Source organism: Pelmatolapia mariae, linkage group LG13, assembly GCF_036321145.2.
Source record: "Pelmatolapia mariae isolate MD_Pm_ZW linkage group LG13, Pm_UMD_F_2, whole genome shotgun sequence".
Classification (NCBI taxonomy): domain Eukaryota; kingdom Metazoa; phylum Chordata; class Actinopteri; order Cichliformes; family Cichlidae; genus Pelmatolapia; species Pelmatolapia mariae.
The window spans coordinates 2,106,790-2,133,291 of NC_086238.1; the positions used below are offsets into that span (position 1 = coordinate 2,106,790).

The following is a 26,502-nucleotide window of genomic DNA, read 5'->3' on the forward strand; positions in this document are numbered from 1 at the left end:
AATTTGTGAGGACACCCCTTGGCTTCTCCGAGGGTCTAGCGTGCAAAGGAAACAGAATAACATTCAGGCATTGAATTGGGCAGCTGCAGCGATGTGGTATGTGAGTTCAGCAGAGGAGCGGAGCAAAGTGTTTGCTCTGTTTTTGAAAGCTACAGGGTTTCCTTCTCTGCTTGTCAGAAACATCCAGGGAGTGAGGCGATGACTGGTGATATTAGATATGTATCACCAATTACCCAGACCGTTTGTAAAGAGTACAGTGTGCCGCGCCAAGACAAATAGCTCCCTGTAAGGCTATGTGTTGGTGTCTGCATGCATTTCATGTGTCTGAGTAGTGGTCTGAGATTTCGGCATGTTGTGTGATGCCTAGCTCTTTTTTTTTTTTTTTTTTTAATTGGCTTGTATATTTGGAATAATTTAATTTATGCTCATATTTTTCTGTGTAACTAACTGAAAGTCTGTAAAACCAAGTCTAAAATGTTTTCATAGTCCAATAAACCAGTTCATCTATTTTGCACACGCTGATGTTTAAACTAATGTTTCTAGTTTTCCCCTTTAAAATTCCTGTATGCTTATTGTACATTATGATTAGATAGATGTCATCTTTGTGAAGACTGCGAGTACTGACGAAGGTAACATTTGCCCAGTCCCAGCTGGGATTAGCCTGGTGAAGGATGTGGCATTTGGCCTACCAGTTCTTGAGGATGTGGCTCTAAAAACATTTGGATAGTCAACTTCGCTGGTTTGATATGTATTTGAATGAATAGATCATCCTTGCATACGCTGTTAATCACTGCGTATAACCTCCAGTGGCCGCAAATTCCCATTGATCAATGCGGAATATTCCTGTTGTTGTGATCCATTCATTTATCCATTTATTCACCCTCCAATCTCTGTGCCCTCCAACAAGGTCAGGCCACACAGGAGCTGCTGCTTTCTGTTGTCTCATTGGGCAGTCTTCAGTCCTGGGGTGGGCAAACAGGGACATAGACAGAGGTGCCAGGCAATCAGCAGCCTGCTCTCCTCGTCCAATCATTCACCTTCACGTGGTGCCCTCAGAGTCACTGATTAATTGGTCCGATTGTCCAGTAGACTGGAAGGGAGAACTCTGTGTGTCTGTGTGAAATAATCCCCTCCCCGACTTTCTTTTCTCTTCCAGGAGTTCATAAATGCACTTCAATTTTTTGTTGCAATAATGAGCGAAAGACTAATAACTGAGGGAATCAGATGCACTTTAATAAATAAGTCCCGGAAGGCAGTTACAGTGTATTTACAACACAGGCCCACAGTGAAAACTTTAATAGTCAGTGCTTTTATTCATTAATGCAAAATTTGTAGATTCTTCATAACCAAGTATTAAAGAACTTATAGACATACCTTAAGAAAAAACTGTATTTCATTTTGTGAATGCATATATTGTCTAGACATTGTCTAGACGTTATCGAGGAAGATCCTAAGTCCGGTAATTGTCTTACTGGTGTCCAGCTTTACCGGTAATCTGTTTAAATGTGAGGCTCTGTGGGTAGATAAAAGGTTTGTGGCTCCCTTGATTAGACTGCAGTCCGTATTACTGGAGGTGTGTAAGTACAGTAGCTGGCAGACACAAACAGGATTCAGTCTTTGATATCTTCAGAGCGTGAACACAGGGAAAAGCGGAGAAGATGAAAGTGGAAGAAAAAGACAGCGAGAAACAGAAACGGAGCAAAACGAGAGAGTGCGATGAGGAGGAAGGGAGAGAATCTCAAGATGAATGCTGGGAAACCATCTCGATGCTTTGTTGTGTGAAAAAGAGGGGCAGAACAGTTACCCCTGATTAGTGTGTTAAATGATGCAGAGTGCTGTTTGGGAGTCTATTGAGGAAAATACGCCACTGCTAGCAAATAAAATCTTCAGTCAGTCCAGAGGTGAAAAAGTTTTGGCCGTGCCACCTTAAGCTTGGTCTTTGTCCCTTAGGGGGTTAAAGGAAAGTGTGCAAGCATGTGCTAACGCGCCAAAAAGAGTTTCATATCTACAGGGTCACATGAGCTTAAAGTTTCTGTTTAATAAAATTAATATATGGAAGACTTATATAAAGGGTAATTGCACTGCAGAACACCTTGGGGAAACATCCTTCAACAACTGAGCGTTGCTGGTAGCTATGTTTATTCAGTCTAAACTGGATTACTGCATCATAAACATTATTATCTGTGGTTACCTGGGAAAAAAGATGTTTGGCCTCTTGGTGTTCAATCACAACCTTCCTCTCTCAGATTCACAGAGATCTTTACAGCCTCCCTCTATCTCAGTGGCTGATGCGTCGGCCAACATGTTATGACTCGCCTTGCAGAAAATGATAGCCCTTGATGGCTTTTTATTGCCTCATAGGCAATAAGAAAACTCGGAGTGGCCGGAGTTTTCCCCCCCTCAAAAAGAGGAAATTGTATCAGGTTCCCACAGTGAGAGGCCAGTTTGCTTTTAGGATTAGGGCTGGTGTCACACAGCCGCTGAGTTTGTGAGGAAGCAAGGGTCTGAGGTATAGGTAAACAAAGTCATCTCCTCCCCTCTGCATCGTTTCATACGTGAAATGATCATCTACTTTGTCAGTCAGCTTCGCTATCTTTGTTTTATTGGCACAAATGTGTCTCGTGTGTAATAAAGTAATAGTTATAAAACCTTTTTGATAAGATGTCAGAACCTTTTTGACTCCTTGACTCTGGGAATTGTGTGCTGTGTGTTGCTGAGTGTACATATTGATTTTTTTTTTCTACCACTGCTTCGGTCTTATTTAATGGAGACTTAACTTAAAGAAACAGAAGAGAAGAAACATTTCTCTTTGTCTGACTCTCAGCCTGTGTGTTGGTTACATATGACCATGTTTGCATGACCAAAGAAATGCAAAGTCTAGAGACCATCGCAATATGTCTTTCACAATTTACATGAAATACATATTCATAAGTGACTTGCATGCACACCAACTAGCTTCTCTTTCCCTTCACTCCATTGGCTGTTATGTGCCTTCACTCAGTCTTTGTGCTACTTCAGGATGTGTTCTGCTTAAGTCTTTAAAATGACATGAGACAAAAAGTGCTCACTTAATGCATTGCTTTTATTTATTTTAAAGTTGCCTGTGTTGCATTTTATCTCTCTCATTTCACAGACAAATGCACTTAGGTCAGATCATGTAGTTTGCTGTCGTTTCAAGAGAAAAAAGGGTTCTACTTCATTTGTTCCACAGAGGGAGTGCAAGCGGGAGGGAAATGTATCTTTAGCTCCCATGTTATAATTGTGGCACACTAATGATGTAGACACATTCTCACTGTCTGTTTACAGGAAAGGCTCTTCTTTAATTTGTGACTGGCGTGAATGCCAAATGCTTATATCTAATTACTGGTATTTGCTAAAAGATACTATTTACTCACCCCTCTTTGCCTTGTATGTGTCTCTTGTGTGTCAGGGTGGGGAGATTATGATAAGAAAAGTTAAATATATAAAAGAGGAAGACTGTGGAATATTTTTCTGTGGGTACGAAATTAAATTCATATAAGAGAGAGATTTTTCACACATGCCTCAAGTTTTCAGACTTGGATCGTTTTGAATCAGCACCCATAAATCCAAGATTTTGTTTGAAAAGTGTCAATTGAGAACTCCTTTTGGGTTTATTTTTTGCAAAGCACCATAATTTGCACAATTGTAGTATCACTGTTCCTTAAAAAAGATGCCACTTTGGTTAAATTGCTATCTTTCTTTCTTTTCTCTTGCTATCTGTCTATATATAGAAAATGTATATATATATCCCCTTTCATGTTTGATTTGCAAACCTAAACCGGTGCAAATGTGGCAATGCACTTGTCATGCAAATGAATGGGGGAAAAAGTTAAAGCATGCTCATGCACGTGTGTCTGTGTGTTTCTGTGCATGTGTAGGGGAAACTAGTAAATCTAAATGGTGACAAAATTTCTTTACGTTGTGCATTCCTTACAGTTTTCTGTTTTCAGTTCAGATCAAAATTGCATTAAATCATACAGAGACCCACAAACACAGCAGATTCAGGACCAAACGCACACCAACAAGCTCTTAGGAGTAAGAGCATGCCTCGGTTCTTAATCGTGGTTCACAGAGAGTCTGACAGTAAAATCACAGCAACTCATCGCTTATGTGTCACAACACATTATATCTGGCCCAGAAAACGACCTTAAACTCTTTCTGCTTCAGTCTTCCTCTCCCTGCTAACTCTTTCTCCCTCCTCTTCCTACTCCTCCCACACCTCCTCTTCACTTGAAAAAGAGCTGAGCTCAGGGCCCAGGAGGCCTCTGATCAGATAGATGTTAACTTTTCAGGGAAAACCCTGATAGCAGACTGGAAGACCACAGAATTTAGTCATCTCTGCCAGTAGACGCCAGGAGTCAATGGCCAACTGAGTTTTTGTGAGCATTTTATTTTTGTAAGTATTGGAGGAAATGCTACAAGTAACATCTCCTTTTTAATTTTTTTTGTTTTAGGTATGTCAGAGATGTGGTTTGAGCATTCACTTGTGCAGAATTATAGAAAGGGAGAGAAGGAAAAAAGCAAGGAGAGGCAACACAAAGCAAAAGGTTATTAATACTTTGTTCAAAGGAGAATCATTGTTTAACTCCTTGGCACACACAAAAACACAGTAATGGGCAACACTCACATGAACAGAGCACATTATTTATTTAAGCTTTTGATAAAGAGATTAGCCCCGTCATCCTATGCTCTTAAGCTAGCCAAGGGGTCCATGTTCAGGAAATCCTGGCTTTCCTGACACACAGGCTTACGGGGGAATCTTGATCAAGTAACGTTTATATGATAACAATGCATTTCATGTGGGTATGTTTAGTATGATTTAGTCTTTGAATTTGGAGTGATTAGTCGAAATAGTATTAGGAGCTAAAAGGGAGTGGTGAAAGAGAGGCAGAGAGGGGAACAGGAGGTTGGCTATAGAGCGAAAAAGAAGGCAGAGGATACGAAGTACTTGTGCCAACTGAGCATTTTGTTTTCCTTTATTATTAGCCCCATCACAGTGGTTAGAGTCCAGCTTAAAGCTACAAACTGTGAAGTGCTAATTTTAGCCTCCAAAGAGGATAAGGATAACTAGCTTGCTGCCAGTATGCCATATGTTCCCCTGCCGAATACATTGTGTCAGGAATATTTTCACCCCACACCCACACACCATTTCCCTAAAACACATTTCTAAACAAACACACGTGCATATTCGATGTTTCAGCATTTATGAAGTTTGGAGCTTCGCTTTTAAAAGACTTAACAAACGATCAAAACACTTTAACATAGACAAGTTGTTTTAATTACAGTTGATATCTTTGTAAGAATAGAAATATATGACAAACTGTAATGTTCATAAGGGAAACGGTTATTTTGGCATCAATCAGCTTTCTTTTCAACCCCATTAGCATAGCTTCCTGCTGCAAGGTAACATGTGGCCTCCACTGTAATCTTCTGCAACTTGGCTTATATACTCACTTGCAAATATGAGGCCTGTAGAAGAATAAAAATGAGCCTCTCTCCATCAACACACATGCATATGTTCACATGTAAATGCAACTCTCTATTATTCTCTCGCTCTCTGCCTCAAATTGAAATAATTCAATTTATGGACAGTTCCAGACCTCCCTGGCTAAGACCATTATGCATGAAGCTCACCCCCCCCTTTTCTAACAAAAGAAGGGGAGAATTTACCAGCCGGCTCTCCCAACAACACCCACACAAAGCCAATTTCATGCCAGGGAAACACCAGTGAAGCGCCATTTGTGGTCACAACCTGCTTCCCCGTGGAGGTTCTTTATTATTAGATATAGGTCGATGCTACTTTAATTTCTGTTGAGGCTCATTTTGTAACCTTCATATGACACATGCAATGCTTCTATCAAACCTGTATCCACAGAGACATTCATTAATTTGAAAGTGGAAGAGTGACTAAAATCACCATATTGTATGGTCACAGATTTGATTACTGCAGCAAACTGTGTCTTTTTGCCACAGTATTTCCTGCTGTAGTTATATTGAACACCTACAATTCAAGTTATTTGTTCAATTTTTGGCGATAATTGTGTTTAAGAGTATAAAGGTGTGAAATACCATGGCTGAGGTGGCACGCTGTGAGTCCAGGTAATCTGGCATGTGGGAAGCTGGAAGTATAGAATGAGAGAGCTAGGCCAAAGCTTGACCCAAGGCTGACCTAGACCAAACATGCTGCCCCCAGAGACCTCCTCCCCTTGGTTCCTTTGACATGTATACCTGCTATAGGGATTTGAGTGAGAGATAAAGACCTCAGCAAGCTTTTCTAAGAGTTTAGAGACAGAGGGAGGAAAGAGAAGGCTAGATAACAAATACTTGTAGAGCAGCACAAGAGCAGCAGGGTGGGCTGAAGGGAAACTTGGGGGTTTACTTAGTGTGTTTGCAAAGCAACACAAAGCATCCCACTTGTGGTACACACACTTGTGAACACATACATTTAGAGGTAACCCAATCGTCCCTTCCTACTCCAAACCGGTGAAACTCAAAGAGATGAGCAGGAGTTGGGGCAAAGATTCTCAGTAGTGATAACCTTTAGAGCAAAAGCATGAATGGCGGTGTTAAACACACAAACTGCCAATATATTGTACACATTAGCTCCCAAGGGCTCTCCCAGGTCTTTGTTCCTCTGAGATTCTCTTAAGCAACAAAGAGGTCATACTTTTACAGGAAGTCACCCCCAGAGAGAGCTGCCTCTTTCAGGAAATGACTTGGTGGGACTGTGCGGTGAGAGTGCCAGCATCCACGGGGGGCATATCACTCCTGTCCACATGGGCCCATGCTCCACAGGAAGTAGGCTGCTGTAAACCCACTCACTTCCTCTTCCTCTGTCCCTGTCCCAGAAGTCTTATCAGGGCTGTGTATGGGTCGGCTGATAGGACTACAAATCCCCCACATCCCCAAAGCACCACATCCTTTCCCTATCAAGGACATGACAAGAAGTAGGAAGTGGGGATGTAACATTCCTTTATAGAGAGAATATGCAACGCATATTTTTTTTTTAAATTAATTCTTTTTTTTATGTAGGAGTGATTAAGAGGGCATCCTATCATTAAAAAAATTCATACACTCAATCTCTCCTACTCCTTTTGCCCTGTTTACTCATAAAACATAAGCTAAAATCCTAAATAGATCCTAAATAATTTAAATAGAGTAGGTTGTAGCTCAGATAATAAGTTATCCTGTTTTCAAAACCACCCCTTCAGTAACCTGAGCTTGTGGGCGAAGAGCATATTATACTCCCTCATAATACTGAAACCGTTTGTTATTCCAAAAAAAAAAAAAAAACCCTCCCTGGAAGCTAATGCGCTATTATTAGCACTTACCACCGCAGGGTTAGCGTGCCTGTATTATCTAACTACATGCAGTTTGGCTGGTGCTGATAGGTTAGCATGAGTGGGAAAATCCATGTGTATTAAAAGCGTTTATCAGAGGCTGTGTCATTCAGATAGTTACCATGTGGAAAAATGCAGACGCAAACAAGTGCTAAACACGGAAGTCTGAATAAATAAACTGAGAAGTTTCAGTTTGGTTAGTAGAACTGTACCCTGATCATAAAGACAAGATTAAAGACAGAACACGCTAGTTGTTGGTGCTGAAATGATATATTTCCAGACTGATGGCTTGAAGTTAAACAAGTTAGCCCTGCAGTAAGATATAATTTTGCAAAATGTAGCTTTTTTATAAAATATAATTTGAAAGGATGTATTTTCTGGAAAGTCTTGTTGGCTAAAAATTACACCTTGATACTACAGCTTAGTAGAGAGCTCTTCAAAGAAAGATGTAGTTACTGTCACTTTGAGTTTATTGAAAGTATATTTTGATGGTTTAATAGCAGACTTTAGTGAGTACAGGTTTTCTCTTGCTGAATATATATACATTTACTGAGTTTAAGTCCACAACAAAGTCCAATGGGATGTTTTTCCTTGAGATTAGCTAAAGGTTCCTTCTCTTTGTCCCGCACATACATTGAAGGACTTTTGAACGCCCTTCAGCACATCAGCTGACTTTTGGAAAGGACTGCCGTGCCATTGTGCTGTTAAGTGCTCTTCGCTTTTGTTATAGTCCTTGTCCTCTCTACAATCCCTTCCCCCCTTCCCCTCCTCTCTCATAGTCCATTTGACTCTCCCCTTTTCTCTCTAGCTGTTCAATGTGAGCTGAGTTTGACTGAAGCTCGGTGAGTCGAAGGTGTCAAAAGCCACGTGAGAGGCAGTGAAACAATTGGAAGTGAGTGTTAAGAGTGAGAAAGAAGCAAAAGAGGCAAAATTTCAGGAATGTTACCCTTTTGTGTGTTTGTGTGTGGGTTTTTGAGGACTTCTCTTCCCCGACTTGAATGCAGACCCCCCCCTTACAAGTGCCCCCATTTGAACTGGGTCTGGCCTTCTATCTCTAGGTTAGGAAAAAAAAGAGAAAACTTCAGCACAAAGGCAAGAAGGGAAAAATCAATAGTTACACAGCAAAAGTGCTCGACATGAAAGGGTGAATTCATCGCCCTACACTTTCATTTTAGCTTGTACCGTCTGTCTCTTTCTCACTCATTCTTTCTTCCTCGACTGATCTGGAAGTGGGAATAAAAAGCAGTCAGTGTGTGCGATATGTGTGTTCCTGTGCGTGGAGGCATACTGCAGTTTAATGTCGTGTCGCTGCCCTGTGCTTGAGGCAGTTTCCAGCGTGTCGGGCAGCCTGTGGTGATGACCCTTTACGGGAAAATGGCACAGAGAGAGCAGTCACATTTACACTGACATTTTTGCCATCACCTATGGCTATGTCAACAGGCCTGATCCCTCCTTCCCCCCCAATAGCCAACAGTGGATGGGTCTCAGCCATAACACACAGAAGCACAGGAACACTTTCACAGAGAGTATGACCATCAACAAAGGTCTAATATTCAGTATTTTAGAAAAGGTTTATCATTTGGCCTATAAAACGCCATAAAACTGCAAGAAATACCCAACACAGTTGCCTAATTTGAAATCCACATTGTTTTTGTGCACCGACCAAACCTTGTCGGTCTGTCTAACTTTACATTTTCAATTCCATCAGTACACATGGTAACATGAAACACGTGAGAAGGTGAGCATGAATGGAAACTTAGATTCTGTATGATTACTAATAATGCAACACTCCAGTAAAAAGCCACATGAACCTCCACAGACTTGAGGTTTAAACAGTTTTAATTAACTGATTACTCTGATAACTGCTCTGTGCTGCTTTATTCGTTGTTGTTAAACACATTCCCTGTCTCTGACTTACTGATACCCTCCTCATCGGATCACCGCAGTCGAAATAATTGCAGCAAACTTGGCTCGGAATCTCACAACAATAAGTCTCTAGTGTGTTTTAATTACAAATCACCCTTGTAAATGAATCACTAGTTACTGTCATTATTGAATCTGTCAGTGCTGATCCACAAAACTGTCATCATTCAAAGTAACTGGCTTTGTTATTGCAAAGCACTCATTATTTACTGTAATTACTTCAATGGAAATGTCTTTAATTGCAGGAAGCAATTACTTAGCCCCCCTCCCGTTTATTTACCTGGAAAGCCTGATTTTTTTTTTTTTTTTTTAAGTTTGTAATAATGGCAACTTTTTTTGTCTGCCTAATCTAATAAGGCCTTATATTAAGCTGGTGAATGTTCTGTAATGATTAATACATGCTTCAGAGTGCTATGATCGAGATTCAATTACTGAACTGTAAAGCAAAGACCCCAAAACAGTAGTCTCTCTGGCAAAAGCAGAAGGGAAGTCTAGACTAGCCATATTGTTTTGTCGACAGCGCATGTCATTATCCGCAGAATAGTCATGGGGATTTCTCTCAGTCTCTCCTCCTCCTCGGGAATAAAAGGGAGGCGAAGCAGCATTGGTCACAGAGAGTGTTTTGTACTGAAGTGTGTGTGTGTGTGTGTGTGTTGGTTTAGAATACTTCAGTGGTCATTATTGGAAAGATGCCTCATGATAGATCATAGGAAATGGGTGCATGTGAGTATGTCCAAGTATGTGTGCGGTAAAGGGAGAGATGCTTTTGAAAATGTGCCCCTAATTGCGTCGCAAGGAATTCCTGCATGTTCAGAATATCTGGAGGTGGGAGGGGCCCTTCAGAGCCATGCAAAGGGAACCCCCCACTGCCTGCAAGCCCCCCTGTACTCCCCCTTCCTCACGTCTAGAGCTTATGAATGGCCTGAATACAATAAACGCCACTTTTTTTCTTTTTCTCCCTCCCTCTTGCAAGCCCTTCTTTACCCCTCTGAGGATTTCTGGGAATGTAACGTATGTGTATTTGTGTGAGTGTCTTGTGTGTGAGTGCTAGAGAGAAAACGAGTGAGGGCACTATTGTGAATGTACATCAAGAGTGTGTGCACTTTGTGTGTGTGCGTTTCATGTTTGGAGTTTGTGTATGTATGAATTTCTCATCTGCCAGTATGAAATGTGCGGATCCCATGTGGAACAGGATATCAGGTCCCTGAGGCCTGGGCCTTGCCTGGGCAACCAACCCAGGGTCATGTGAGCTTTCTGGGGTGTGAAACTCTAGGACTGGTCTACGAGAGATCAGCTTCAGGTCACTCACACTCTCAGCAAAAGACACTCTCTCCTGCAAGCAATAGCCCTTAGACTAAATGCAGTGTCATAAACTCAAAAACCTGTCTCCACTCCTTTTCTTCTCAGTCCATCCACAGCCTATAAAACCTAGCAAAAACATCACACAGTATGTTCCAAAAACGTTTCGCCATCTGTGAATCATTCCCCGCACAGGATCCTACTCATGACATCTGGCACAAAGCTAATATTCATAACCCTTACTTCTCATCTCAACGGTGCTTCTATGAAGAAAAAATAAATTATTAGAAAGCTAAATGTCATAATTATCTTGCATTGCGCTAGAAGCGACACGTCTGACAGTACTGCTATTCGCAGATGAATGACTGGTGAGTCTGTGGCTGTTAATTTGCCAGGCAGCAGAAAAGTGGCTGACACCTCTGAATGGCACGTGTGCCCGTGCACAGGGGGCAGCTAGTACCAGTGTCTGTCCTATGCTGAGAGATGGTTTATAATCAGATCATAACAGATTAGCCCAGATACTGCTTGATAATGTCACGGTATGCCTTGAGACAGATGTAGAGGAGCGATAGAGACACAAGAGAGGGAAGTAAAGAAACTGAGAAGTGGAAGCTTAATTTCTACCCACAAGTTGAAGCGGTACACTTTTGATTTGCATAGGAAGACAGAAAAAGCAAAAAATGAAGGAAAAATAACAATGCCTCAGTCTTACATCGAGCAAATACTGTGCAGATATCCTCCATCCAAACTCCACAGTCCAGCAGACAGAGAGAAAGAAGAAGAAGGGTAATGAAGTAGGAGGGGAGGGAATGCAATAATGAAACACAGAGTGGCAGAAAGACTTAAATAAAAACCATCGAAGCTGAATAAAACAGACTTTAAGTTAGTTTAGCTACTGCTAACAAAGCTAGTGAAAATGCACAAAGAAAGCTAACCTAATTTTTACGTCATTATCTGTTTGCTTGCAGTGTGTGTGTGAGTGTGTGCGTGCTCGTGTGCAAGTGTGTATTTGTGTATACAGCGTGTGAGGGGACTGATAAAATATTCCTTCCCTCGGTTGGCCCCGGGGCATTTCAACTGCCCCTGGCTCCTTCCAGTCAGTGGCCTGCTCCTAATTGCTACACACACACATACACACATAGAGACAGACAGACAGACACACACACACCAGGAAACACACATGAATAAAGAAAGGCAAAGATAGACACACACATACAGACAAATGCACATCCATGCATGCAAACATTCTTAACACACAAACATGCACCCCCACTGTCCTGCATTGATTCACCCTTCTCCATCTTCCCAGCACCCCCACCTCACCAATAGTTACAAAGATGTTGTCATGGCCGATCAGTAGGCCCTGAGTTGTGCCTGTGGGGAGACTGGAGCTTGCTAGCCTAGCATCCACATGCTGTATGCATGCAGCGCAGGGTTAGAGCCTGCTGATGCTCTTAATAAGGCTCACAGCCTGTGTATGTAGAATGACTGACTTGTTCATTGGTTGAGTGATTAGCTAGTTGCATAGCTAGAATTCTAAATAACTGATTGACAGACTGACAAAGCACACAACGAGCTAGGCTACTTTATGACTGACTGTTGTACTTGCTCACTGGCTTTATAGGCTGACTAGTTGACTGGATAGTTTAGTGGGTGACTGAAAAGCGGTGTGAACAACCATCTGACTGACCACCAAAAGGGCTATTGGCTAAGTGATGGACGGATTATGATGTCACTGTGGCCACTTCTATACTAATGAAGATGAATTTGAAATCAGTGCTTGCATAGCCCATGTTTTCTGCCCATTCAAGCATACCAGTGATCCATACTGACACCACAAAAGACTACAGAAATGTTTGCATTTGGTCTATTGAGTATGCCCAAGATGCTTGAGTCATCTGCTTTGAGGGCGACATGCACCAGTGTGTAACCACATGTCATAACAACAGACCCATGTTTTTGTTAGCCTCCACACCAGCCACATCTCGACATGTATCGGGATATGGCAATGCAATACCATATTTCCCAGCAAGAAAAATGGCAGTTTTATAGTATTCACTCCCCGCATCTGTGTGGTATGTTCAGCTTGGGCTACAAACATCAGTTGACAAGCATCAAATGATACACTGTACTCTGCTGATGTTTGTTTCACTGTAAGCCAAATTTTTATCTATTTTAAATCACACGTCTCTTTATAGTGAAATGGATGGTACAGAATGTCTCTGGAGGACCTTTTTTCTGAAAATTTCAGTTTTAAGTGTTAAAAAAATGTCACCTCAAAGACCCAAATATTGATCTGCATTATGAAAGCTGACAATTCTGTCTGTGTATTATTATCATTATTATTGTTTTCCAGCTGATTAACTCCAGTGCACCACAGCATCTTTTCCCTTTCTTACCAATTATTTTCTCGCTCTGTACTGCTCCAGTCAGTGGCTTGAGTTTGGTCTTCCACTTTTTCATTCTCTCTTTTCCGCTCTCACTCCATTTCCCCTAACACTGTCTCCTTCTCTTTTCTTATGGTCCTTCACTATCTCTCCCTCACTGTCTCTCCCTGTTTTAGCCTCTCTCTTTCTCCGACGGGCTCTGGTAACACAGTTGACATTTCCCCAACATGGCTGCCAGACACAGCTTCAGCACCTTTCCAGTTTCACCCTTCCTTTCTCCCTTTTTCTCTCTTCCCACCTCCCACTCTTTCCTCACTTGCTGGGGTTAAAGAAAAGCAGAAATTAGCCCCAGACCATGTAGAGGTGATTGGTATCAAATTGCACTGAAAATGGAAATGCCAATAAAATTGACAGCCCTTCTCCAGCCCTCTTTCCTTTCCCCCTTCTAGGTAAAAATAAGCGTGTATAGGTCAGACTCAGGTATAAGCAAAGAGAGATAAGGGGGGGGGGGGGAATTAATATTGGTAAGTGTTAAGGTTTCCCTGGCTTAGGGTGATGGGTGACAAAAAAAAATTGCAGCAAGAAGACACAGAGAATCTTGCAGTTTTTCTGAGCATACACTCTTTTAGTACTTTTGTACTTCATTTGTTCCCCTTTTTGTATCCTCCCTTGTTTTCCCTCTTCTCTATGCTTCTCATGATTCTCACCTCTTCCCTGAGATGCCATGCACACCAACTCTTTCCCACTTGCTCACCTGCATGAATACTCACTCACTCGCTCCCCCACACCGAGCTGGTACTCTGGCCGTTTGCTTCTGTTTTCCCAACTCGCATGGGACAAGCCCCTGGGTTTGTTATTGTAGGCTTTGCTGAACATGAGCCGGTCTTTACAACGGATTGAAAGCATTTGCTTCCAATGAAAATCTGGTCTTAGATTACAGGGCCACGGCTCGGCTCACCCCTTTTTTCCACCAGGCAGAGAGATGTAGACAGAAGGGTGGGTGTATTTTAGCCCTGAAACAGTAGGAAGAAAAAAACTCACTTGTTAAGCTCCGGCTGCATTTGTCCCAGACTAATGATGTAACCAAAGCCCACATTTTAAAAAACAAAACAAAACATTTTTTAAGGACAGAGAGGAAGAGAAGCTACGTTTAATGGCGCTTGTGTGGTTAGTCTGTTAATCAATTAATGGATTGGCCATAAGTGATTAATTGGGTAAAGATTATTTAGTTCTGGTTTGATGTGTGGCTTAGTTTCATGTTTGTTTTACATCATTGTAAATTGAATATATCTGGATTTTGTGCTGTGGAAACACACAAATGTAATATTATTTAAGCTCTGGAACATTTGTGAGCATTTTTACTAATTCTGTCTTTATAGCAGATTTTCATCCTTTTATCCAGTCCATAACATTATCCAGTGACTAGTAGCTCAACCATTACATTTTGGTGATGTGACAGTACAGTTCAACCACCTGGTTTACCTGCCTCACAATGGCAGGTGTTTGCATCACTGTCAGGCCATCTATAATAAGCTGTCTCTTGTTTTATCCCTTCTTCACCCTCGATAGCATCCCCTCCACTTTCACATGAGGTTCATTAAAAACCCTTCAATATGTGTGCATATGTATCTCCTTCTGCTAGAACAGAGCGAGAGAGTGAGAGCTAGCTGAAAGCGTTGTTTCGTATGGATCGTTGAGGCTCTCTCTCTCTCCTAATGGTGTATATAATTCAGGTGCCCTCCAGGCATGCTTTCAGGAATTCTTTTGCCTGAGGTAATGGGGAGCAAAGGCCTGGGTTTTAGGCCCTTGATTATTCCATTGATGTGGCAGGCTGGAAAAAAGTCATCTCCAACCGGATTAGCGCCAACATGCCTATTAATTATCGATGAATCGGGGCTTAGGGTTTAGCTAGGTGCTGGGTGTCGCCCTCTGCAAGTTAGTGGAACGCAGGCCCATTTCATTGCAGTTATCTATCCCTGCCACAGTGAATAGACCTAGAAGCTTTAGAAGTGCTTTGTGTGTAATCAATAAATAACTGGATCCGATTGTGTGCACTGCTTCAGTGTTTTGTTTTGGTTTTTTTTTGCTTTTTTCTCACATTTTTATTTCCCCTCACTTCCAGTCGAGAGAGGCGATACAGGACAAAAGTCAGTTATTTGCCTCTGAAATGTTTAGCAGTGAAGGTGCCACTTGTTTACCTCGCCTCATGTTTCTTTTATGATTATCATCTTCATTGAGGGTGGCTCACATTTTTGAATAATGATAATAACAATTAGGCTTTTCACAGCCACGGATGGGAAGAGGCCCTTTCTCTCCACTGGAGCTGTATAGAAAACGTACCATAATTGGGTGGTTTTGAATATGTGCTGTGTGTGTGTGTGTGAGTGTGAGTATCGGTTCATGTTGTTGAGTCTGAATGCAGAGAAAAGGCCCGTGGAGCGCCTTCCTTTCTCTCTTTCTCTCAGTGCTCAAATACGCTGAGCTGTCTCAGTGTTCCCCTTAGGTGAGGTTAACTGGCCTTAATAGAGTCTTATCGAAGCCCTACAGGTTGCTGTAAGCAGCCATGACGCCATTGTTATGAAAAGCAGTTAGCTTTGTTAGCTCTGTATGTGCCTCTGACTTCCTTTTTTCTACCTATTTTCCTTTTATTTTCTGCCTTCCCCCTCCTTGCAACCTTGCCTTTTGTAGTGCCGTGTTACTCTTTCCACCTCAGGTAAAATGGCAGAATGCGCTGGGGCAACGCTTCAATAACTATTTTCCCCTCAGGATAATAAAGACTAAATCTCTCTGTCATTTTCAATTCTGCGTGGGCTTGGATGGGAGAGTGGGGAAATGCGACCTTACAAGTCCTTTGTGCTCCCCTTCTCCCTGTCTTTCTCCCAGGAAGATGCAAGCGCTTGCTCTGTTTTCAAGTGACGGGGGGAGCAAAATGAAAGGGAGGGTTATTTATAAATGTATTAAAAATGAATGCATTTATGAGGTGCTGTTTTCCAGCCATTCTCTTCTTGCCATTGTTGTGTCTCTATATCCATCCTTCTGTGCATACAAAGCCCTCCAGAATTCCCTCGAAATCGTATTTATTCCCTTTGAACACAGAGGCGCAGCAAATGCAGGAAGTAAACAAACTGTGTGTCTGATCTCCACTGTCTCTTCCTGTTTCTTGTCATGTGACAGGTGATGGTCTGGACAACAGTGTGGCTTCGCCGAGCACAGGGGATGACGATGACCCGGATAAAGAAAAGAAACACAACAAGAAGAGAGGGATTTTCCCTAAGGTGGCCACCAACATTATGAGAGCATGGCTCTTCCAGCACCTAACGGTGAGTTGAGCCAAACGCCATTCGTTCACTCTCACTTTCATATCACGAGTGCACACTCAACTTCATTTTACAGCCACGGGCTGTCTGTACTGTTATACTCGCACATAGACACACAGACACGCTCTGTCTTTCTGCACTACTCAAAAGAACACACTGAGCCACCCTTTCTCTTTCTCTCACACACACACACACACACACCACAGCCCCTCTTCTTCATAGTGTATCCTTGTTCGTACGGTGCACACTTCAAAGACAGAGGCCTGTGTAATCTGCTGGCGATCTCTGCAGCCTGCGTTCTCACTCCTCATCTGCTGAAACTGAATAAGGTTGAAGCCAAGGAGAGATGCCCCTGGCCATAACTGCAGATACATAGATGAACCTTATTAAAAACAAATCTGTCATTATTTAACAGATGCCGGGGATGCTGCAAAGGCCTGTGGTTTGGCTCCATTTTTCCTCAATTATAGCAGAGAATACAAATGCCGTTAACACCATCTGACTGCATCACAGATTCTTTGTGGGGAAAAATGTATTTAGGCAATGGAGGGTACCAATGTGACTGCTGGGATGGGACCAACAGTGAGCTGAATGCTCCCTTGGCCAACACAATTTTGATTCCGTTCAAGCCAAATCATTCGACTTATTAAAGGAAGAGACTGAATATTAACCTGTTTTGATGTCTAGTTAAAGAACAGTGCACCATAGTTTACATGGTCTGTCATGAAATTATTATTTTTTTACCCCATAAAGAGTCACTTATGCCCTGCTTGAGCTTCAGTGTTGGTACAGCTTACTAACTCACAGTGATTATAGTCTCCTTAGTCCCTATGATTGCATATTACACAGCTAGTATCTGCAATAATCATTGCCAAGAATGAGAAGCTTTGCTGTTTTTATTATAGTTTTAAATGGTGTTCAAAAAAAAAAAAGAAAGATCTGATATGTTTTCAGTCAACAAATAGTTAATACATTTTCCTTAACGTTGGTTTGAGACCTCACCTCCCACATCTGTTTTTGTATTGATTCAGATAAAGTATGAACAGGGCACAATATGACCACCCGGAATTAATATTAGGCTAGTCCTACACCGTACCGCTAACCTTTTTAAAAATATAAAAATACAGTAAGTGAAACTGCTTTTTTGTGTGACAGATGAAGTCTTTAGTTACATTTTTCATTTCAGCATACACAGCTACGCTAGGGAAAAACCTTGCGTCACACACATTCTGCCTATGTCAGGAGTTTGTGGAGAACTTGATACGCTCTGGCTTTGTGGGTGTTGGTTTGAATTGCACAACAGTGATGATGTTAAGGAAAGCAATTTGGTTGTTGGATGATGGCTATTGCATGGGCTCAACTTTTTATTTATTTGTAGCTTGTCTTTGATGTCGATGGTATTCATCGCTCAGTGCATTTGTTGGTTTTCAACAGTTACCGGAAAATCAGAGGAACTTTTTTACCGTGTCCAATTGTCTGTAGGTATGTAGGCAACATTGTGTGTGCGTACACAGACTCTATATACTCTCAAGACTTTTTTCCTTTGTACTCCCTGCTTCCCATCTGACTATCACCATCTTTCATATACCACCAGTTCTCCATCACCCTGCAAACACACATCATACACACATACTCCAACTACCTGACCTCAACCCATACACTCCCAAAACCTTCGGGGCCACAGAGGAAAGGTGTTTGAAACATACACACATCCTGTCTGTGGAAATACAGTTCAACACACAAATGCCTAGTGAAAACACACACCCGGCAACACATCTCCTGTGTCATATTACACTGTGAGCACGACTTATGGGAAGCTCCTACTCTGTTAGATCTCAAACAGTGAGAAGGATATAAGTGAGTGCCATGGGAGCAAAGGAAAGGAGAAGAAGGTGAGGAGGTGAAGACAGGGATAAGGAGGATTCATCAGTCTTTTTCTTTTCCAGAACAAAATGGAAAGAAGAGCAAAAACATGCAGGCACACAATGGGACATGTGGCCATTTTACTTTATTACACAAAAGAAGCTCCTTCAGTTCAGCCTGCATTGAAACTGAAGTAAACTGAAAGGTTGATGGAAAAATCACTTCCAATTTGTTTATTCTCTTCAATGAAGCCAAACAGAAATGAAACCCAGGCAGAGAGGAGCCAACATTTTCTTTGTTTATGGGAAATGTGGTCTTAATTTTGGGAAACACTGGCATTAACAATACCGCTGGTGTCAGATAAATGCTTGCTGTGGTTTCATTTGCTTACTCTTCAGTGTCACCATTAATTTATTCACCATATGTCTATGTTTACGAATGCTACACATAGCACCTCTAATGCAAAAACATTTACAGTTTTTCTCACACTGGTAGTATGCTTCTCTGCCTCTGCTGATAGCAATATAAGCATGGATAGCTGATCCACATTTCATCACAGCTTGACTCTTTGTTTCAAAGAAAGAGGATGAAAGATGTGCCTGACCCCCTCACAGATGAACACATAGACATATACACAATATATGAAGGGCTGCTGTAGCGCTACACAGTCTTGAAAAAGCCAATCAGGGCTTGCTGTTTCTTAAGAATAATACATCTAAAAGTATTTGACACAGGTGCACAGAGACCACAAAACAGAATATGGTGAATTAAGAATGGATTATAGTAGAAGTTTAGACACCCAACCTTAGTGTTCTGTAATCCCTTCTGTTATTCGCCCTCACACTTAGACCCTTGGGAGTTCTCATTGTACTGAAGCGGAAAGAAAGGTGGGTGGCGCAGTGAGGCTGTGAGTACACCAGCAGGGTAGCTGGTAGGTGGCATTGATACAGCTGTTCTTACAGGGTTGTTTTGAAGACTTTTATGCATCTCTGCCTCCTTATCCATCAAGGATGCTAATTTCTTATGTCTTGTTCCATGTGGAAAGGGTAACATTTGGATACAGAAAACTTCTAATTCCCAAGTTTGCTGGTGTTGTTACATGGGTCAAAGCCACAGTGTTTTGGGTATATGCATGGTGACGAGGTATGTACAGTGTGAGGTGTAGAGTAAGGGATAGAGAGTGGGCATTGAATTTGTGATGATGACAACAGTTGCAGCTCACTGAGTTTTCTCCAACACACCCAATGAGCTCATATGTTGTTGACGATGCTTGTGGGACAAGTTCATCGGAAGAATTTGGCTGTGCTGACTTGGAGCGACTACAAAACATTAGCGTTTACCGCCTGTCACCAATGACCAAACTCGCTGCCAGCTTGACATGCAGCTGTAAACTTGGTAGGGAACCAAAATAAAGGAGAGGGGAGGGATTTTCCACTTGTGTCCTCATCTCATTTTGATGTTTGTTTGCATTTGACATCCTTAATTAAACATATGTTGCAGCTACTAGCTCTCTGTTGGTTTTACTGACTAAACTAAACGGGATATTTGTAAGCGTAACCTGCTTTCTCTCTTTCTAGATGTGTTTGACATCAATAAGGATGTGTTTAAAGATGTAGATATAACTCTGAAGTGTGCTAATGACTTTTCCCTGGAAATAACTATAAAATGTGTTTAAGAAAATAATTGCAGAATCAATTCTAAACTCATAACCGGCTGAGCTGCCTGATTGCTTTATGTAAGAGACAAATCTTGAAATAAAGAAAAAGCTTCTCTCCAATCTCTCTTTCTTCCAACCCTCCCATTGTGTGGTTGGAATACACCCACATCCCGCCCGTACCCTCCCCTCCACACAAATGGTATTTTCTTGTTTAATTTAACAAGAAATGAGTAGTAAATGAAAGCTCAAGCCTCAAATCCCCAACGCGCCCTGTGCTCTGCTCTCCACTCCCCTATGAAAAGGCAATTTGTGAAATTATGTGATAGAGTAATTAGATGGAATTCACCCCCGCCTCCCAACTATACACACTACCCATATTCCCATTTAGATTGCTGCCGTGCTAAACTGAAGTAGGTGTGTGTGTGTGTGTGTAACAAGAAAGGGCAGAGGGTTTTGGTATTTTTAGTGTTCATATTGGTATATTCACAGAGTGGGACACACACTCTCACACACATTATCGCTAACACCCTCTCATTCTGGCTCTCCTCCCCTCCTATTTGTACACAGATGCAGTGTAACGAGGGGCAGCCATGATCGCAGCTCATAAAAGAAGCCAACCCGCAAACCCTCAATGAGCTGCCTTTCTCCCCCTCCTCCTTTCTCCTCTTAAAATGTGTAAAATGCAGAGAGAGAGCGTATAAAAAAATCCAACTTGAAGGCATAATCCGCCGTTAATACAATTAGAGTCCAATTTAACCACTTGCGTACGCAGATGTAGCTTAGCTTGGGGAACGCTCTCCCCCCCCCTTGGAAATGCTTTTTTACCCTCAACACAGCAGCGTGCAGTGGGGGTTTGAGCAGAAACAGGTGTGAAAAGCGATATAATTCATTTCTGTGCTGGCAGAGGAGGCCAGGAGCCTTGCTGTCGTGGGCCCTGGGTGGTGGAGTAATCTAGACTGGGTGTGCAGGATGGGAGGCGAGTGAGAGGAGTGGATGGATACATGGATGGCTAGCTACACTACTCATTAGAAGCAAGATAATTTCCTCCTCGTCTCAATCGCAACTCCTCGCTCGGGTTGCGATTGAACCAAACAACAGGGCAGAGTTGTGCATAACCAACATTTAGAATTAATATTTAAATTCACAGCGCTCTGTAAACTAAACACTTTGCAGTTCCTGAACTTCTCACCTAAGAGAACACAAACCAGATACTCAAAGCCTCATCTAAACAACAGAAGGCAAGGGAGGGAAAAGCGTTTGAGGTCAGAGTTCGCCCTTGCCTCAGATGCCATTATTCTTCGTCTGTTTATTGCTGGAGCCTGAATATGTCAGCACCCTGGTCACCCGCTGCAGCCCTGACCCACCGCAGCAGCCCATTGTTGGGATGGTATTTTTTTTTCTTCTAGTTCAGTCATACTTCATACTTTTTATACCGTTATAGTGATAAGAAAATGCAGAATAGCAAGAAATACAGTATGACGAAGGTACACCTTTGAATTAAATTCAGGAAACCGACACTGACATGGACCTTTTCATATTTATGGTTATGGGGGTCTCATGATTATCGTTACACTTGTTTGTCTTAGTTATATCTTGCACAACTTAAGCTTCTCATGAAAAATAATTTCAATTAACCATTGAAGCCACCAAGACGCCTTGTTAATGGTTTTGAAAAGACATCAGGAAGCAAGCTAAAAAGGAAGACATCAGCTGACTTTTTATGTGTTTTCATTCATTTATTCATAAACTACAACAAAGGCATGATGTCCATCTTGATACTATAAAGTAATATAGTGGCCTATGTGGCCTGGTGTCTCCGATTAGGTCTTAATTCAATCTTAGCGGCAGTCAGAATCTTAGGCGCCACTGCATTGGGATTTCAAAGAGGTCCTAAGAGACGACAGACAGATGGACAGATCTGCCAAAGGCCTGGCGTGACACTGTGACGAGACAGGGTAGCAGAGGAAAACAAGAGAACAAGTTGGGCTTATTCTCAGCATTTTTATTCAGTTTCAGATACTCTATCTCTGGGAATGGAATTGGCTTTGGGCTGTGTGTTTGTGTGTGCATTTGTCTGCGAGGACCTGTGTTTGTGTAAATGTGGGTGTGTGATTGCTCTGGTGTGTGTTTGTACGAGGGCATTTGGAAGCAATGACTTGTCCGTACCAATCCAAGAGTGGTTGGTGTCAAAGAGGGAGGCAGCTGAGTCAACCTGCCTACCCCCACTACACATTCACACACACATGCACACACATACTGTGCCCCAACCCCCACATTACCCCACACCTTGTAATGAAAACATCATCAATTATCCCTCTTGACAGGCCCCAGGGACCAAAGGCAGACAGCTCTCTTTTGGGGCTTCTCTTTGTGGACTGACCCTTACAGACAAATAGATTTGCTGCACACAACACTTACACTTTGCAACCATTTCGGGAAGGACACGTTTGATTTTTTTTGATTTTTATTTATTTATTTGTTTATCTGTTTAATTAAAAGGTGATAGGCTAATGATATGACCCATCTTTGCCAAGTAGATAGTGGGTCTTGGGAGCTGGAAATAGCGAGACCAGTCCATCTGGTAGAGGTGCAGGGGGGCAGGAGGTGTGAGCGTGTGTATATGTATGTGTGTTATGTGGGAGACTAGGGAGGGTGTTGTGTGGGAGTGAGGTGGGGGTAGTGGTATGGCTAGGGCAAAGGAAAGGCATCAGTCCTGACATGGACTCCTGAAAGGCCATCTGTGTCATGATTGATGGATGGATGAGCAGATGAACAGATGGATACAGTATCTATCAAAAAGACTGACACATGGTTCATCTTGGCAGCTTGAAACATATATATACTAAAATATCATCCATTTTCACATGAATTTTACCATCATTAATAGCAATAATCATATGCTGGGATGCATTCTTTGAAGGTTCAGAAAATCAAATCTCCATATTGGTTCAATCTTGGCAGCATATCTTTCATTCTTTACATTTGAGTGGGTCATGTTTTCTCACATATAATGTCATAAACCTGTTACAAATCAAAATACAGTTTGCATTTATATCACAGAAGCGTGACCCTTTTGCTGAGAAGTGATATAAATATATAGGAAAGAATCCAGTTAGACAATCCTTCTTTTTAAAAATTGTTATCTAAGGATATTCTCATTATTCCCATACTCTAAGCAGGCTGAAGAATTTTTTGGAAATACTTATATGAATTAGGACCTGCCTTGGGTCAAAGTCCATTTACATTTCTGACAATACTTTAGGTGTACCTTTCCTCCCATTTTCTCCCAACTGCTTCTTGTATCGTTTTACCCCTCTATTTAAAAGCCCTCAAGGGCAGTTAACTTTTAATTCATGTCACCTTTGATCTTTTCTAAAATGTCTGCCATAGATCTAGACCAAAACCACGCTTATGTGTGTGTGCATGTGTTGATCTGTCTTCAGTCAAGGGGTGGGTCAGTGTGTTTCCTTGAGAACGTGAGAACTTTACAGACCCTCAAGGTCGGTCAGTAGCAGTGAAGGAGATCACGAGCCTCAGAGCCCCAGCGTGGCTCGCAGGACTAAATGCACACACACGCACACAAACACGCACAGAATCATCTGCTTAAACTGTTCCAGCTTCTTTTTTAGTTTAGCATTAGATTAGATTTTTTTGGGAGGGGAAATTCAAAAATGTTTACAAGTTACACTTAAAGCTTTCTATCCTATATATAGAAACTCATTCTCACTGAACAACATATCAGTGGGTGTTTTTCAGTGTATTAAAATGCAATATTTACGTCAATGACATTAAATATCAAGTTTAATTGAATATTTAATTTGAGCCTTTATACATCATTACTGTTATTACTATCTACCATCTGTTCTTTTCTTTTGGCTAAACCTTCTGCTTTTTTTTCTCTCCTCCCTCCAACTCTGATATAATTTCATAGTTGGGAAACTATGAAACAGTTCAGTGTGTGGTTTCGTTGTTGCATGTCACGATGATTGATGGCTTCATACTGAACCTGTGTTTCACGCTAGTTCTTTTTTTCATTATCACCTGCATGTGAAGAGTGTTTGTGTGTGTGCTGGGTGGATACAGGCCCAGTAACTCAGATATGTGAAACCATTCTTGGTTTGGTACCCACTAATCAGTTTACAGTGATCTGTAAATCCATTGAAGAGGTTCGCTCTCAGCTCTAAGTCGCACACAGACACACTCAAGTTGCACACTCTTTTACATAGGACCACATCCATGACGTCAGTAGCTGGGTAGGGTGTGGAGTTCCCCACCATCACTGTGGTATTTATTGGAGAGTGAGTGGCAAGTTGACATATGGAAGAGTCAGGGAAAAATATTGTCATAAATCTGTGGTTAACTTGATGAAATGCTTCTATCCATTGCTTTGCAAGAGATTAGCAAAGCTAGCATGTCATGCACTCTCTAAGCAAATGCATAACCTCCGAGTGGCTTTTTTGTTTAAAACTCTTCAAATGAGACTTTTGGCAGAAAAATGTTCACCGTCCTTCAAGTAACAGAGTTTAGCATAGGCTCTGTGTAGCATGATTTTGTCTAGCCAGTGATATATTAACTCTGCTAAGTGTGAAATCACATTAGCGCTAGCTGTTAGCCATTATCCATTAGGCTGTGTTTGGTGATCCAGAGGATTGTGGGATATTTTCTGGCTGGAGTCAGCAGCTCAATACCTTTTACTTACAGCAACTGCTGCAGCTTGCCCTAGATACATTTGGTGTGGATGTGCGTGTGTGTGTGCACGCCTGTGTGTGATTGCATATGCAGTTGTGCAATTATTTGTATCTGTCAGCCTCATGTCTCTTTTGTAAATGCCGAGTGAGTGTGTGCATGCCTTTGTGTCTCATTCCATGCGTGTGCTCGATAGACGTTGTGGCTTTGCCATTGTGGTAATCAGTTTGCGCGTTGGCTGAACTAATTTATCAATTCAGTTCCTCCCACTTGTATTCTCTCCCATGCGTGAACCCTCTCTCTTTTCCCCACACTCTGTGTCCCTTTCTGACAAAACACTTCTTTCTGAAAAACCATAAGGGTTTCCTATCTTTTATGCATGCCTTCTGCCTCCCTGACTTCTCCCTCCTTCTCCTCCTTTCTTCACTCCCTTTTTACTTCCTTTTTTTCTATAATGTACAGCTGTGTTTCCTTACATTTTAATGGTCTTGAACCCCGATGTCATGGAAATATTGGTGCTCTTGTGCTGTTTCAAAGGGGAAACAGCACAAGAGCACAGGGGAGAGAACCATGATTTATAGATGAGATCTGGTGATATCCTAATCACTTGTCTCATAATCCTATGATAAAGGTTTTTTTTCTTATTTTTACATTGGGGAGAAAAATAACCCCTGTCAGGATTATGATCCATTAGCAGCAGGTGGCATGGATAGTATGGCTATAGGTTAGTAGTGTACTATTGACCAGCTGATCCAGGGTGCCTCATAGAGCGGGACAGTCAGGTGTGTGTTGTACACTCATCTGTGACGCACACACCCACACAAACAAGCGTGCATGTGTACGTTTATGTGTATTTTCTGTGGTGCGTGTATATTTGTGTGTCCATTGGAGTGAGGGAAATCATAGCTAGTGAACCAGGTGGTGAATGCAGACAGGCAATAACTCATGGTAGAGGAGTCGAGCAGAGCTGAGGGCTGGCAGAGAAGATGTGTTGGGAAAACCTACACCAATGCACATACCCTGTCATTTTTCTCACTTTTCCACTGACTTGTCTTTCTTTTACGTCTTCTCCAAACATATTTGTAACACAGAGTAAGATCCTCATGTATTTCTGTACTCTTGTCTTTAAAGTCATCCTTTTATTTATACGCAGCATATTTCACACTATATTTGCCGGCTTTCTTCTCTTATTGCTCCTTTCACTCTTTCCGAGGCTGTCTATATTGTTAGCAGAATGTGGACAGGACTGAGGATGCTGCTCACTTGTTTGTTACGACAGATTAAGTCATTGATTTGCAAAAGCGGTGCACTGATGGAGAAGGCCCTCTGCTGCTGAAGATGTGGAGGGAGAGAGAGATGAATGAAGCAGAAGAAGGAAATTGGGGAGGGGGGAGGAGGCATTTCACAAAGGAGAAAGAGAAGACAGAAAAGATGGGAGCTAATTGTAAAGGGAGAAGTTAAATGAAGGTGGGAGAAAAGAAGCTAGAAACAGAGGCAGCCCCAGATAGTTAAGGAAAAATAAGGAAAAAGCTAAATATAGAACAGAGGGATGGAGGGGGCGGTGACGGGTGAAAAGGATAGGAAACTAGAGGGACTCGGAGAGGAAGGAGAGAGGGATGTAGGTGTACTTTGAATGACAGAGATGTCAGAGGGAGAAAGAGGAGGGAGGTGAATGTGAAAGCTTCATCTTATAATAACAGTGGCTGTAACCTTCCTCTATCTACTACCTGCTTTAAAGAGCATAAGGGAGCAATTGTGAAATACCTTTACCTAGTTTCAGTATTATTCCCCCCAATCCAGGTTCTTTTCACCCCCCTAGGGGCCAGTGGTGAGTTTCTAATTAAAACGTTGGGGGCAAAAGGGTAATTATGATAATAACATAATAATATCGCTGGGGTTATTAGAATGTTCTGTGGTCCCCAAATTGCTTCCTCTGAGAGATCAGATTTCAGTGGCATTACGTAAAGTCAAATTTCCTTGAAAGTCAGGTGAAATGAAATGTATTCCCC

General features: G+C 41.9%; 1 protein-coding gene across 1 annotated transcript in view; it reads left to right on the forward strand.

Moving 5' to 3' along the window:
* LOC134639737 (homeobox protein Meis1) overlaps window positions 1-26,502 on the forward strand; it is an 82,300-nt gene that overhangs the window by 19,390 nt on the left and 36,408 nt on the right. The window contains exon 8 of the mRNA XM_063491113.1: window positions 16,145-16,290. Within this exon, the coding sequence (XP_063347183.1) occupies window positions 16,145-16,290 (146 nt within the window). The remainder of the gene's footprint in view (window positions 1-16,144; window positions 16,291-26,502) is intronic.